Below are 15,942 nucleotides of genomic sequence, written 5' to 3' on the forward strand. Positions count from 1 at the left end.
ATGCCCATTTTGAGATACATGACTTTGAACATGGGTATATTTTGAAACATTCATGTTTTTTAGCAAATTTACAGGATGGTAGCACAGTAATTAAACACACAAGCCACGACAAAATTTGTGATATACTAAACACCCAGACAGACAGTAGTTTGGCAAAAGACCAGGTCCATAGTGCACTTTCTCCACTACTTATGCCTAGTTAAACTATGGGGCAAATTTCTCACGACACGATTTGTTGCCCACTTTGAACTGAGATTATGCCAAATGTATTGCTTTCTGAACTCTACTTGGAACATTTGTGTTTAGAGCACACAAAGTTGTACCACTACACGCAGAAGCAGGAGTCTAGCTCTTTTACATTAGGAACAGTGGAATGCCAAACTTGACAATTTCTTCACGACTTTTCGGTCTCTGTAAAAGTGATCTTCACGAAAATGGCTCTAGCACCTCAACCAAGTTACAGGTGAGCCTGAAACTTTGTGTAATCTCATGTAGGCCCTCAGGTACATCCTGTACAAATTTCATCAGAATTGCAGATGGTTGAGCTGTTAGCCCTAGGACACTTCACGTGGAATGACCCAAAGAGTTCGTAAATTATGACTCATTCTCACATTTTCTTTTGTTTAATTTTGTAAAATGATGATGATAGTGAACCACAATGAACCGCTTTCATTGTAGTGCCAAATTCAAGAAGGAAGCCACATTTTTTGTACAAAATGTGCTAATCGCACTTCAGGTTTGCTTGGGGTACCAATCAGCTTGGTGCCACCATTTTTACAGCATTGCTGCATCACTACAAATAAATCTACTATCAAAACACAGTTGGCAAATCTTTGTTGACAATTTACGTCAACATAGCCATATTCATATTATTCTTATGCTGAATAGTGACATCATCAGAAATTAAGCAAGACAGCTGACTTTTGTATTTATTTAAAAATCATCTATGACTATAAATTCTGTGCAGACGAGTTATGTCGTTTCGAATAGTAAATTAATCTAAAAAATAACCTTGCTGCTAAGATTATGAATCGAACCCAGTGTTTGTTCATCATTCGTCCCTGAGTTGAGAGTCTCATTTCTCGGGTGTAGCTTGGATTTGTGTGTGTCTTAGATTCAGGTAAATTTGGTACTTTGTCCATAATGGAACAAGAATTTATGTTTTAAATGTTTGTACGACGACTAACATCCAAAAAATGTACATCTTTTAATGAAAAATACGCTTTTGACACCATTACATAGTCAATATGAATAGATTATTTTGTCTTCTGTTTTTAACTGATACATCAGTAGATTCAAATGTTTAAATATTATGATAGATAAATAAAAAACTAAATGCCAAGTGGAAAAAGAATGAATGGAAAAGAGATTTAGCGCAGATGAAAAATTTAATGGCGATTAAAGCGTTGTGACAAAAGAATAGCAATAAAAAAATCAAATTTAACCCCATTAATTTAGTATAAACAATGACCAAAGTCATTCCATTAAAGAGTTAACAATAACAAATTTCAAAGCCCCTAATTTGATTTGAGCCCCAAAATGTTAAATTCCCCTTTTTCCTTTCCTGTGTGATTTTTGCTGAATGATACTGCCCCCCCCCCCCCCCCCCAAGAGGGGGGGACCCTGGAGCATTGTGAGAGATTCAGTGTGTGAGATATAGGATATCGTGACCGGGCCAAATATCTCATGAAATAAGCGTCAAATGAAAAAACTACAAAGAGTGGAACTTAACTAGCTTGAAGGGGGAAACCAGATGGCGCTATGATTGGCCCACTAGATGGCGCTGCCATAGGTCAAACGGATATCAACTGCGTTTTTTTAAATAGGAACCCCCATTTTTTATTACATATTCGTGTAATACATAAAGAAATATGAATGTTTTAGTTGGACCACTTTTTTCGCTTTGTGACAGACGTTTCTTGAATTAAAATTCAGAACGTAGATAAGTTTCGGTTGTTCCAATGTGATACATGTACCTTTGTGAACTTATCATTTCTGAGAATGCATGCTGTTACAGCGTGATTACCTGTAAATACCACATTAATGCAATAAATGCTCAAAGTGAAGTCCATCAACCTCAATGCATTTGGCAACACGTGTAACGACATTCCTCTCAACAGCGAGTAGTTCGCCTTCCGTAATGTTCGCACACGCATTGACAGTGCGCTGATGCATGTTGTCAGGCGTATTCGGTGCATCACGATAGCAAATATCCTTCAACTTTCCCCACAGAAAGAAATCCGGGGGCGTCAGATCTGGTGAACATGTGGGCCATGGTATAGTGCTTCGATGACCAATCCACCTGTCAAGAAATATGCTATTCAATACCGCTTCAACCGCATGCAAGCTATGTGCCGGGCATCAATCATGTTGGAAGTACATCACCATTCTGTCATGCAGTGAAACATCGGTAGAACATTACGTAGGAAATCAGCATACATTGCACCATTTAGATTGCCATCGATAAAATGGGAGCCAATTATCCTTCCTCCCATAATGCTGCACCATATATTAACCCGCAAAGGTTGCTAATGTTCCACTTGTCGCAGCCATTGTGGATTTTCCATTGCCCAATAGTGCAGATCATGCTGGTTTACGTTAATGCTGTTGGTGAATGACACTTCGTCGCTAAACAGAATGTGTGCAAAAAATCTGTCATCGTCCCGTAATTTCTCTTGTGCCCAGTGGCAGAACTGTACACGATGTTCTAAGTAGTCGCCATGCAGTTCCTGGTGCATAGAAATGTGGTACGAGCTCAATCAATGTTGATGTAGCATTCTCAAAACTGACGTTTTTGAGATTCCCGATCCTTGCGCAATTTGTCTGCTACTGATGTGCGGATTAGCCGTGACAGCAGCTAAAACACCTCCTTGGGCATCATCATTTGTTGCAGGTCGTGGTTGACGTTTCACATGTGGCTGAACACTTCCTGTTTCCTTAAATAATGTAACTCTCCGGCGACCGGTCTGGACACTTGGATGATGTCGTACAGGATACTAAGCAGCATACATAGCACACACCTGTTGGACATTTTGATCACAATAGTCATGCATCAACATGATATTGACGTAGCGGGCCAACCATAGCGCCATCTGGTTTCCCCCTTCAAGCTAGACAAGTTTCGTTCTTTGTAGTTTTTTCGTTTGACGCTTATTTCGTGAGATATTTGGCCCGGTCACTATCAGTGGACCACCCTGAATATATATAAAAATTAGTTGCAAGCAAGGGACCATCAGGGTGAATGGCTGCAGTGTGTGATACCTGGGACCTTAACTCACATCGCCATATAGAGGATTTCAGAAATTCAGTCCTACCACTGGGGTCCTCTTCTTGTAAGTAATTGTTAATCCACAAATTTTATTTTGATAGCATATATAATCATACTATCATAATAAGCACTGGAGTTGTATAGAGTCAAATGCTTTTCCAAAATCAGGAAATAGAGCATCTGCTCGATAGCCTTGAACCGTGACTTTCAGGATATCATGTGAAGAAAACAAGAGTTGGATTTATGTGACCAGTGTTTTCAGAATTTGTGCTGGTTGGCATGAAAGAGACCATTGTCACAAAGAGCTCATTTTGTTTGATTTCAGAATGTTTTCCAGTGTGGTACAACAGAGGGATGTAGATGATAACTGCATGGTAGTTGTGGCATCACCTCTGCTACCCTATTTGTAGATGGGTGTGACATGATCTTCCTCCTAACAACTGGACACAGTTTTCTGTTTCAGTGACTTACACTGTATTATGCTTAAGAGCTATTCTCTGTATGGAATTGGATAAGAGTCCCATTGGACTGAGAATGTAACCTCGGGTGCAAGGAGGCATCAGCATCTCTCCATGCCCTACAAAACTAAAAAGGCTCCTCCCTCTCAACCTAAAAAACAAACATGCACAAACACTTACACATAACACTTGATTACAGTGACGTTGTCCTGCAGGGCCCCTCTCATGAAAGCTCATGACTACAGGAACTGATAATGAATGAGTGTGTTAAATGTATCTATGGTGTTCAACTCTTTTATGATTTTCACCATCATATGCACAGCTATCCTGGCTGCGTGTGGACAACAACAGAGATTTCCATACCAATGTCTTTTCTACTGTCTTATGTGGACAATCACTGTCCCGTGTAAATCTCTTCACCCTTACTCTTATCTGAATAATGTGACAGAAACACCTTTTCCCTTAAGAGCAAAAGTCTTTCTGTACCACTCCATCATTCAGCCACTTTCTCAAAGTCCTCCTTAGTAGCAGGAACCTAACCATGAAATAACCTCCTGTGTTATATTAGAGAACTGAATAACATCTCAAACTTCAGGAGACAGTAAATGACGTATCCACTGAAACAACAGTATGGATTACTATTGTTCCTGTATGCACTCATTATGCTTGTAAATCCTTCTTTGCACATCTGCTGTCCCCCTTCTTCATGCTCATCCGCCCTCAAACCTGCTACCCACAGTAATATACATATATTTATTAATTATTAGTTATTCTCTAGTGTGATCTTTGTGACTTCTCGCCAATTTTAGTGAGTTTTCACTTTCCGCTATCATCATCTTACTCAGATTTCATCTCGTTTTTTTCCCCCTTGGGCATCCATTTTGTCCTCACACGTATTTGGGTATATTTTTTTGCGTAATTTTTCAGACGTAATTCTACCTTTTTATCGAATTTTTTCGCATTTTTTACACCACTGTGGATCCTTGTTCCTTCCATCTGCGTCAATACAGAAAAGTTTCCTTATCCGTAGCCAGATCCCAGTCCCACAAACTGTTCCTGCATTGCCGCTTGGCTCATGAAATCCCACCTAATGGCCTTACCATCAAATTACCTATCCCTCCTTCCACATTGACCTCCACCAGTTCTGATTCCATCAATCCGTAACCCTCACCAACATAGTCCTGCAAAACCCTATCAACCTAGCCCAATCCTCGTTGCAGTACCTTCTCTCCATTTGCAAAATTCTGCTATGTTATCCCAAATTCCTAGAACCCATAACACACACTGAAACTCTTGCCCTGCAGGAACTTGAGCAACATGCACAACGCCACCTCAAAAATCTCTCCATCCTGCTCACTTCCTATTCCCGCCTCGGGGGTACCACTGTCCACCGCTTCAACAACCACCTCCAAACCTCCCCCACGTCCCCTCATAGCTGACAAACCCTGTCTCGTAGACCTACTACACTTACCCCACCCTCCAAAACTCCCTCCCACCACCACACAGAACCCAGAACCTAAACAGGCCCGCAACACAGTCATGAACCTTTCCTCCTGAAGCCTTAGTCCCACAGAAATGTCAGTTCTTTCCAAAGGCCTCACCTTTTGCTCCACTCCCACATTCAGTCATGCAGGACTGGTTAAAGATCTCCTCCCTGTTCCTACAGTGGAAACACTTTTTTGCCACCAGTCAGACTCTACCAAAGGCCAATATTGAACCTTGCCTAACTCAGTTCACTCCTCTATCCTATTGTGATACACCCGCACTGCCTCCAAACCACTCCCTATTAACTTGCCAGGGTTTCTTAACCTCGAACCTTGCCTCAGCATCATTCCCCAAATCCCTCAACATGCAAACTAACATTACATCCACAGAAAGAACAGTAGCCCACCATCTAAAAACTGAGTCCGACCTTATAATCCTACCTGCAGACAAAGGCTCCACCACCGTTGTTTAGAACCGCATGGATTATGTGGTGGAAGGACTCCGTCAGCTTTCAGATATTCCCACTTGCAAACCTTGCCACAGTGACCCCATTCCAGTAATCCAGCAGGATCTCCAGTCACTACTCAAATCCTTAGGCCCATCCCATAACCTCTCCCCAGAGTCAATCTCTCTACTTATCCCTACTACTCCCCACACTCCCACCTTCTACATGCTTCCTAAATTCCATAATCCCAACCACCCAGGACGCCCTATTGTAGCCGGTTACTGTCTCTCTACTGAGACAATCTCTGCTGTCACAGACTAACACCTTCAACCTATTTCCCGGAACCTGTCTTCTTATATAAAAGATACCAACCATTTCCTCCACCGACTCTCCACAGTTCTTGTCCCTTTACCACACGGTGCCCTGCTCGTTATTATTATTATTCCCGGCAGGATCAGGGATTTTCACCTGCCCGAGACGACTGTGTGTTTGTGTTGTCCTCATCATTTCATCATCATTCATGAAAGTGGTGAGATTGGACTGTGCGAAGGTTGGGAATTTGTACGGGCGCTGATAACCGCGCAGTTAAGTGTCCCACAAAGCAAACATCACCACCATAGTTACTATTGATGCCACCTCCCTGTACACTAACATTCCTAATGCCCATGGCCTTACTGCTATCAAAAACTACCTGTCCAGACGCCCTACGGATTCCAAACCAACAACCTCATTCCTAGTCACCATGACCAACTATATCCTCACCCACAATTACTTCTCCTTGGAAGGGATTATGTACAAACAAATCTGGGGTACAGCTATGGGCACACACATGGCACCATCCTATGCCAACCTACTCATGGGCAATCTAGAGGAATCCTTACTAAAAATCCAGTATCCTAAACCCCTCACCTGGTTCAGATTCATTGATGACATCTTTGCTATCCGAATTGAAGGTGAGGACACCATATACACATTCCTCCAGAACAACTACTACTTCTCCACCATTTGCTTCACCTGGTCCTACTCAACCCAACAAGCCATCTTCCTAGATGTTGACCTCCACCTCAGAGATGGCAGCATCAGTACCTCTGCCATTATCAAACCTACTAACCACCAGCAATACCTCCACTTCGACAGTTGCCACGCATTCCACACCAAGAAGTCCCTTCTGTACAGCCTAGCCACCTATGGTTATCGCTTCTGCAGTGACGAGCAGTCCTTCTCAAAATATACCGAGGGTCTCACTGAAGCATTCACTGACAGCAGATTTCCTCCCAACCTTGTACAAAAACAAATCTCCTGTGCCTTATCTTTCCAGTCTCCCACCACCTCCCAAAGTCTCACATTCCGGCCACAGAGGAGCATTCCCCTCATAACTCAGTACCATCCGGGACTTGAGAAACTGAATTACGTCCTCCGCCAGGGTTTCGATTACCTCTTTTTATGTCCTGAAATAAGAAATTCCCTGCCCAATATCCTTCCCACCCCTCTTACAGTGGTATTACGCCGTCCACCGAACCTACACAATATACTCATCCATTCATACACAACCTCTGCTCCTAATCCCTTACTTCATGGCTCATACCCCTGTAATAGACCTAGATGCAAGACCTGTCCCATACATCGTCCTTACACCAACTACTCCAGTCTGGTCACTAACATCACTTATCCCATCAAAGGCAGGGATATCTGTGAAACCAGTCGTGATTCACAAGCTAAGCTGCAACCACTGTGCTGCATTCTATGTAGGCATGACAACCAACAAGCTGTCTGTCCACACGAATGGCCACTGACAAACTGTGGCCGAGAAAGAAGTGGACCACCCTGTTGCTGAACACAATGCCAAACATGATATCCCTCATCTCAGTGACTGCTTCGAAGCCTGTGCCATATGGATCCTTCCCACCAACACCAGCTTTTCTGAATTGCACAGGTGGAAATGTTCCCTGCAATACATCCTATGTTCCCGTAACCCTCCTGGCATCAACCTTCGTTAGTCACTGTTCTCACCCACCCAGCCCTCTCCCTGTTCCCATTCCAGCACTACACAGCCATCATTTCACCGCTACACCCAGTCTTTTAATTTATTTTTATTTTTCTCCTTTCCATTACTTATCCCCCCCCCCCCTTCCCATCTTCTGACCTGCCCTCAGTCTAAACTGCAGCACTTCACTGTCTGCCACCCCTATCATACTGTCCCTCCACCTAGCAACTTTCCTTCTCTAATATTGATCACATATGTCTGTATGATGATTGTGAAAAGAGAAGTTAGGGAAATATTTACTAAAATTATCATAATACAGATGGTATGACACTTTCGAATCGCTGTTGGTTTTTGAAGACATTGAGTACTTTATTTACATTAAGATGGGAGTGATATATTCCTTTTCAGTTTGAAACCTGCTCAAGCGACTTCTCTCTTAGAAAAAGTTTGTATATGCTGTACCACTGGATTTTCTGTTTCTTCCCTGACTTTTCTCTGTTTTGATTTACTACCCCCTTGTCTCCTTGTACAAGAGGCCTTTCTGCATCTGTTCAGATAGTACCTGGATTTTCTTCTGAAATAACAAAAATATTTCATCGTATGTTCCTTTGCAAAGCTGCACCATCACCTCACCCATCATGATGAATGGTTGCTTATCTCTTGCTCTGTGAAGGGCCATTGTTGGTACTATGTGATCTTTTAACTCGTGTTACTTGTATCAACTCCCATCAAGTAATTCCCTTGCTTTTGAATAGCTTCCAACTCATAAAAATCTTCAAACAGTCAGTCTTTGTGTTTGTAGCTGTGGTTCTTGCTTTTGTACCTGCATGCACACTGACTCTGTGGATTATACTTTGTGAATTTTCTTTATCACAATTCAAGTTTTGGTCTTATGTCAGTGTTGCTTTTGTGTAAACAGAATAATTGTAGTAATCACTAGTAAGATTTACCTTCTGTGCTAGATGAGCTTTTGCAAGAATACATTTATAACTTCAGCTTATGTATTCAGTCCCTCCATTTTCCAGCTTTTTTCTCACTGCAGCCACAGTACTTTCTCCTTTAATTTGTTCTTTCTTTCCATTTAGGCTGTTACAGACATCTGCAGCCTCTGCCATGTTATCTAGCAGTAAGTGTGCGGAACAGAGTGCCTCTCATATTTTTGAGTGGAGCTGAAAAGAATGGGGACAGAGAGCCTCTCATATTTTTGAGTGGCGCTAAAAAGAATGTTAAAACCCTTGAAGTAGCTGTTCTCTCTCGCCCTGTGTGTGTGTGTGTGTGTGTGTGTTTTTGGCAGTTCACCTTCCATGTTAATGCATTCAAACAGGATCCAGTGTTGTTCCAAGGATTCTTGAGAAGCTGCTGTGGTAATAACTGCCAAAGATTTCACACAGACAGGAGCAGATCTTGATGTGCCATGCAGCAGTCTTCACAAGCCATAAACAGATGCTATAGAGATGAGCATTTCAATCTTGACTTCATTGACAAAGCTATAGTTATGGTGTCCCAGCCACACTTGGCCTGACTGTCCACAAGCAGCTGTCTTTCTCACCACTGTGCACATACTCTGTCAGGCACAACATACTCTCTATGTTGACATGCTTCTAGGCAAAGAACTTCACCATCATCATACTGCCAGTCTTCAAAAATAGTGCCACAATCGACACACAGTGACAGACAGGTTGTATAATATTGTTAAAATGCAACATTATATGCAGCAGAAAACATAATGTGAATCTTATTATTAGTTTAATCAGATACAGACTCTTCAGTACCAAATATTACATCATGAGTATTTGTAACATGTAGTATTACATTATGTTAATTATAGGCAGAATTAAATTGACTGCCTACAATAGTGATAACTCCATATGACAATAATTCTTATTACCCTGTTCCATCTTCCGCTTAAAACTTTTAGTACATGTTTTATGAACAATAGCGTTCATCTTTTTGCAAATGCTTGAACAAAAGTTATATTCATGTAATTTATGTGTAGTGTATTAAAATAAGTGGTGTGAACTGAAAATAAAAATATGACCATAAATGTGCATAATGGGATTCTGGTGTCGCAAATAGTATGCTAATCGGGTGGTCTGTAACATTACAACTCAAATACATTTATAGATGACTTTCTTCATTTATTTATGATAACATATTTATGTTTTTCACTTTACTATATACAAGGGCAATTGACATTTGTATTTTTCTATTAGTAATGCCATTACTTTGTCTTTCAGGCAAGGGAGCGTACTGAACGTGATGGTATCATTGAACAGAAAACAAATCAGTTAAAAGAGCAGCACAAAGTTTTGCAGGATATGGAGTCTAATTTAAAGGAGAAGCAGATTCAAATTGATTCATTACGCTCTTTAGTTATGACAAGAGACTCTGCTTTAGTGTCTTTGGAAGCTAAATATACTTCAGCCAAAGCAAGTGCAAGAAGTATGGAACTGAAGCTTGATGCATCGGAGAGAGAGATTCAAAGGCTAAAAGATGAGGTAAGCTTTTAACTTCTGTCATTTATTATGCATACAGATATTAGTCCTTTCAGAACCAGTATGTTTAGGGCCTACTGTATAAAGCAATTGATCTTAGATTATTACAGAAAATAACGCCATATCAAGCTGTTCAGAAATCTGGTTGTTTAAATATTAGTCCTAAATTATATCGCCATGCAGTGAAGTTGGATGAGCTTCGACAGAAAATTTTGTGATTAAGTCAAGTTCAACCAATATGATAAATTCACAATCTAGTCGCATTATAAAACATAACTTTTGTTTTGCGCAAATAAGAGTTAAAAAAAGAAGTAACGAATGAAGTTACTAACACACAAAGTTTTAAGGAAATATGTGGATACACAATTCTATCATTATCAGCTATGTAAGTTAAGGGTACAGATAGTAACTGATAACAACAATTAACATGATTAGTTTGACATTTCATACACACTTAGAAGCAGCGAAAGGCAGGGAAACTTGAAATATTTGCTGTGAAAAATTAGACAGCAGCCAGTAATGATTGCACACTAATTACAAAAATGATCTCCGGTGACAGAGAGCACATAACTCACATTAAATTTTTAGCTACAAGACAACTGTCATGAGTAATACATGCATCTAATTCAATTTGTAATTAAAAGATGGTGGCTCAGTGGTTGTATCATGGAATGTGGTTTGATGTAGTCAGGTTCAATCCCACATCAGTTTTGGATCCCACTGCATCCACTTCTCACTTCGTTCGCCTCTGGGAATGTTTGTTGATGTACAACCTCAGAGTTAAACTAAATCATGCTGCAGAACTGCAGCATTTGAGTTACACAGTACATTGTTGCTGTCTGTGCATTCTGACTAGATTCTGGCACTGGAGATTGTATAATAGAAACATGTATTGCCTTTTGCACATATGCGTGTAATTAGGTCATTTTAAGTTACATATATGCAATGTATTGGTGTCACAGCTGACTTAAGTTAGCTTTCTTATGAAATTGACATCAATACACACTGTTTTGTCTTAATTTACATTGCCATCATCAAGGAGAACAATATTTTCATTTGAAGTTACTCATGTATTCATTTACTGATGTGAATCCACTGAAATGTGCATTGTTCTTTAAATATGTGTAATTAAAATGTATACACATCACTGCATGTAACTTTGGGATACAAATCTGCATTGTTCATAGTAAGCGTTGTAGCTTCATGCCTGCAGTGAGCTTCTGCCTATTTTCCATAACAGTAGGTCTAATGAAATTCTCACTTTCAGTTCTATGCACATCAGCTTTGAAAAGTTTTTCTAATCTCTGTTCCAGTTTACACAGCATATGTAAATGTATAGAAATAAATGTAATAATCAGACACCAGAACTTTTTCAGAATGCATTTTTAAATGTGTTAAATCCATCTACAATTTGAACATGAATTCACAAGATTTACTTCTTTGTGATTGATACATTGCAGTTTTGTGTTGGTTTTTCTGCCTTTACTTTGTGTCCATTGTGTCCTAACTGACACAGATTCATTTCTTATACACAATGATTTGCTGTGGCTCATGTTGTGTAACATAGCTAGGAACTGCAGATGCTATAGCTTCTGGTTCAGGACATTTTTCACAGTGGTGTGCAGTATGCATTCTTGAATTTGCAGATTGTGAACTCCCATGCTGAGAAGCTGAAGAGGTACCTCAGATTATCAGAAACATAAAAAAGAGAAAGTGAACACTAATTTTCTGGCTGAAGTACCAGTACCAGAGAAATATGAAAGTATTTTGACTGCATCTTTCTTGTTACTTTTTAGGCCTTATATGCTAGCACTGCAAAATCAGATCTAGTTTTTAGGTAATGTAGAAATGATCTTCCTAATGAAAAGATTTGAAAGAGTTCACTAGAAATACTTTTGGAAAGTAGTAAGAGAATGGAGTTTTAATGTTAAAGAGCTTGTGTCGGTAAGAGAGTTTAGTTTGTATTGGTAAGTTGTCATGCATAAAGTTTCAGGTAAAATTTACATTTTTTTCAAGAGGCCAGCTTCCAGAGTAACTTGTTGTCCCAGCAGGCAAATGCTCTTTAAGAACTTGCACATAAGCAAATCACTGACAGGTTGTAGACAGGTGTAGTAATCGCTATACCGTAATTAGAACCAACCATATATACTAAATGAACAGTTACCATTGTACACAAAAGAAACCTTTCACCTCGCTAATTGTTCGTGCCCTGTAGAAATGAATAATGTACGGTTAAGCATCATGTTTCACAATCAGTACTATTGTCCTATCCACAACACAATAAAAAAAATTGTAAGTTCTCATTTTAAATTCCTTGCCTCTGATGAATTTTTACCTTTCACATAGAGTAGTTTATAGTTTTGCATCATAATTCTTAGCACTTAGTAAGTAGGAGGTCTGTGTGGCATGCCAGAATTTGATTTGAAAAGTAGATTTCTTTCAAAAAATTGTACATTTTTTGTAGTAGGTGTTGATATTAATCATGGCTGGAGCAGACTTCCATTTCTGTTTGACATCTCTGGTTGGCACAGCATATCTGTGTAAGTTCTGGACTGGGTAAATAATTTATTTGCAACACAGGATGCATACAGTTCAATGCATTAAGACATATTCCCAGTAATTTCTTGTCAGTTGGGAATTTGCCCCCCCTCCCCATCCCCATCGCCCCCCCCCTCCCCCATGAACATTAAATCGTTTCACCTGCCATCAACTTTTCAAGTTCTGCAATAATATGAGACATCTATAAAGCTTTCTTCTTCTGTGTATCACTACTCTGTTTTGTACTTCTTACCCTAATAATAATGCTACTTGTATAATGATTGTATTCGAAGAATTTATACTTAAAGTACAATTTTTGAAGCATATTTTGTGTCCACAAAATGCACCCCACCTTCCTCTCCACCCTCTTCACCCTTCTGGCCACTCTTTGTGCCAGTGAAATAAAATTCTGCTTTTTTGATGCAGGATCACCAGTTTGATGCTATCTTGTTTCTGACCTGAAATGGTGGTCCAAATCTTGTGCAATCTGACAAATAAGTACACAAAGTAAATAATTTTTTTAAAAACAGCCCAAGCATTCCTGAAGAATCAGTTTTTGCACTTGTCTTTCATTTTAATTAAAAAATTGCAGCATTGCACAAAGAAAGCTTTCTTATATGGTATTTTTTCCTTTCTGTGATCCATATTACAGTTGTTGTTCTAATATTCATAGGGTGTCAGCTATTTCATATTCTTTAAATCTGCTAATTTAACTGTACTGTACTGTGTTGTGTATCTGCTCCATGTAATCATCTTGGTTGAAATTGGAGTTGCCAACTTGAATATAAAACAAAAACTGAAAAAAAGCTAAAGATACATTCTTATGTATCTAAACTGACAAGGGAACTGGGTGTTTGTAAAACAACCATTTGTGGTTGGAAGAAGAACCAAGTGAAGCTTGAACAGTCATGTGCAACGTCTTCGGGAAAAACACTCGAAATTCGGCAGACTTTGAAACAATCCCAGTACAATAAAGTGGATATAGCTCGTTTCCTTTGGTTTACACAGGAAAGAGAAAGGGGGACTCCTTTGAGTGGAGCATTGGTTCAGGAGAAGGCTGTTTACATGAACAAATTAATGAATGGTGGTGAGTCTTTTAGTGCAAGTACATGTTGGTTGGACAGATTCAAAAAAAGTCATGGAATCCATCAGCTAACAATTACTGGAGAGAAGCTTTCTTCTGACCATGATGCAGCGAAGGAATACTTGGGCGAGTTTGAAAAAATAATAAGAGAAGGAAAGAATTCTCCCCAACAAAAATGAGACTGGCCTTAATTCTAGGGCATTGCCAACAAAAAGCATGGCATTAAAGCAGGAGACCATGCTCCTGGTTTTAAAATGTGCAAGGATCTTGTGACTTTATTAGCATGCAGCAACGCTGCTGGTAATTGCAAGCTGCCTTTAATGCTGATCGGCAAATCAGCTAGGCCCAGAGTTTTTAAAAACTGCAAAATGAAGTCCCGGCCCGTATATTATCACAACCAGAAAAAAGCACGGATGGATGGTAAGCTGTTCAAAGAATGGTTTCACGGCCAGTTTGTTGTCTCCCCGTGCAATCCTTTCGATTGATAACATGCCATCTCACCCCAGTACTGAGGAATTGTATGTTGGAGAAATTGTGGCAAAGTTTTTGCCGCCAAATGTTACACAACTTCTACAGCCGATGGACCTGGGCGTACTGCAAACATTAAAACTAATTTACAGAAAACAATTGTAAGAATGCTGATTAAAGATGATAGCATTCCTTTAGTGGACAAAATAAAGACTTATTGTGAAGGGTGTTTTGTTTATTGGGCTGCTGAGGCATGGCAGAATATTTGAGAAAATACTCTGAGAAAATCATGGAGAAAACAGTGGACATCTCTTGAATTTCAGGACAACTTAGTTAAAAATGAAGAGGAAAATCTACTACAAATGATGCAGACAATCCCTGGATGTGAAGAAGCTAGTGAAAGAGACATAGACAAGTGGATGGCAGCGGATGGGGCATGTGTGGAGAACCTTACTAACACTGATTTAGTTGCTGCTGTGACTCAAGAACAGGAAGAAGTGAACTGTTGTGACAGAAGTGACAATGAGCCTGAAAGCGACAAAGGAGAGCTGGTGCCACACAGTGACACAGCAGAAGCCCTTGACCTTGTGCTACGTTACTTGGAGCAACAGCCCATTGCTACACCTGCTGATTTGATGTTTATGAGATGATGGCACAGTTATCCAACATATAACAGACTGTCTTCCTTACACCAAAAACAATGACTTAATTTTTATCATCTAAAAAGTAGGGATAAAATATCCACTGTATTTTAGTAAGTTTGACAGCTTTCCTTTCATTGTTATGCATTGTTTAAAAGTAATGTTTTCAAAAACAGAGATGATGTGACTTACCAAATGAAAGTGCTGGCAGGTCGACAGACACACAAACATACACACAAAATTCAAGCTTTCGCAACAAACTGTTGCCTCGTCAGGAAAGAGGGAAGGAGAGGGAAAGACGAAAGGATGTGGGTTTTAAGGGAGAGGGTAAGGAGTCATTCCAATCCCGGGAGCGGAAAGACTTACCTTAGGGGGAAAAAAGGACGGGTATACACTCTCTCGCTCGCGCGCGCGCACACATATATCCATCCACACATACACAGACACAAGCAGACATATTTAAAGACAGAGTTTGGGCAGAGCTTTTCGTCGTTGTGGGGGTGTTGTGAGGGTGACATGGTATTAGAAGGTGGAAAGTGTAACATGAGGTTGAAATGAAAATGGAAAGATAAAAATATGGGGAGAGATAAAGGTGAACTAGAAAGCAACTGGAGATCTGGTATGAAAAAAGGCGAAAAAGTGTTGGTTAAGTTGATCCTGTGGTGAACTTGTGTTGGTAGACAGCGATGTGCATAAAGGTTAGGTGGTTGTGTTGCCGCTAAAACACTTTAAAGGACGGAGAAATTCGGGAAAATTTCGAAAAAACGCGTAAATGTATTAAAAGGAGTGGTGTTGTGGTGAAAGATTACGAAAATGGGGCTAACAATTGTCTGACGAAGAAATAATATATATATATATATATATATATATATATATATATATATATATATATAAAATTTTTTTTGTTTTTCTCCATAAGTCGAAAACTAAGGCAGAAAAGAAAGTGGAAAAACATTTAGAATTTGCAGATGAAATCCTTTCTTATGATACTTCACATGACCCAGCAGCCTTGTTTTTTAATTTCAATCCTCCACTTTATCTTCTTTTGCTGTTAATGATTTTTGGAACTGTTCTAA

General features: G+C 39.7%; 1 protein-coding gene across 5 annotated transcripts in view; it reads left to right on the forward strand.

Moving 5' to 3' along the window:
- The window catches only part of LOC126263719 (centrosomin-like), a 399,259-nt gene that overhangs the window by 312,238 nt on the left and 71,079 nt on the right, over window positions 1–15,942 (forward strand). For all 5 annotated transcript variants that reach the window (XM_049960867.1, XM_049960870.1, XM_049960865.1 and 2 more), the window contains exon 7: window positions 9,878–10,138. In XM_049960867.1, the coding sequence (XP_049816824.1) occupies window positions 9,878–10,138 (261 nt within the window). The remainder of the gene's footprint in view (window positions 1–9,877; window positions 10,139–15,942) is intronic.

The sequence above is a fragment of the Schistocerca nitens genome, chromosome 6 (genome assembly GCF_023898315.1).
Source record: "Schistocerca nitens isolate TAMUIC-IGC-003100 chromosome 6, iqSchNite1.1, whole genome shotgun sequence".
NCBI lineage: Eukaryota > Metazoa > Arthropoda > Insecta > Orthoptera > Acrididae > Schistocerca > Schistocerca nitens.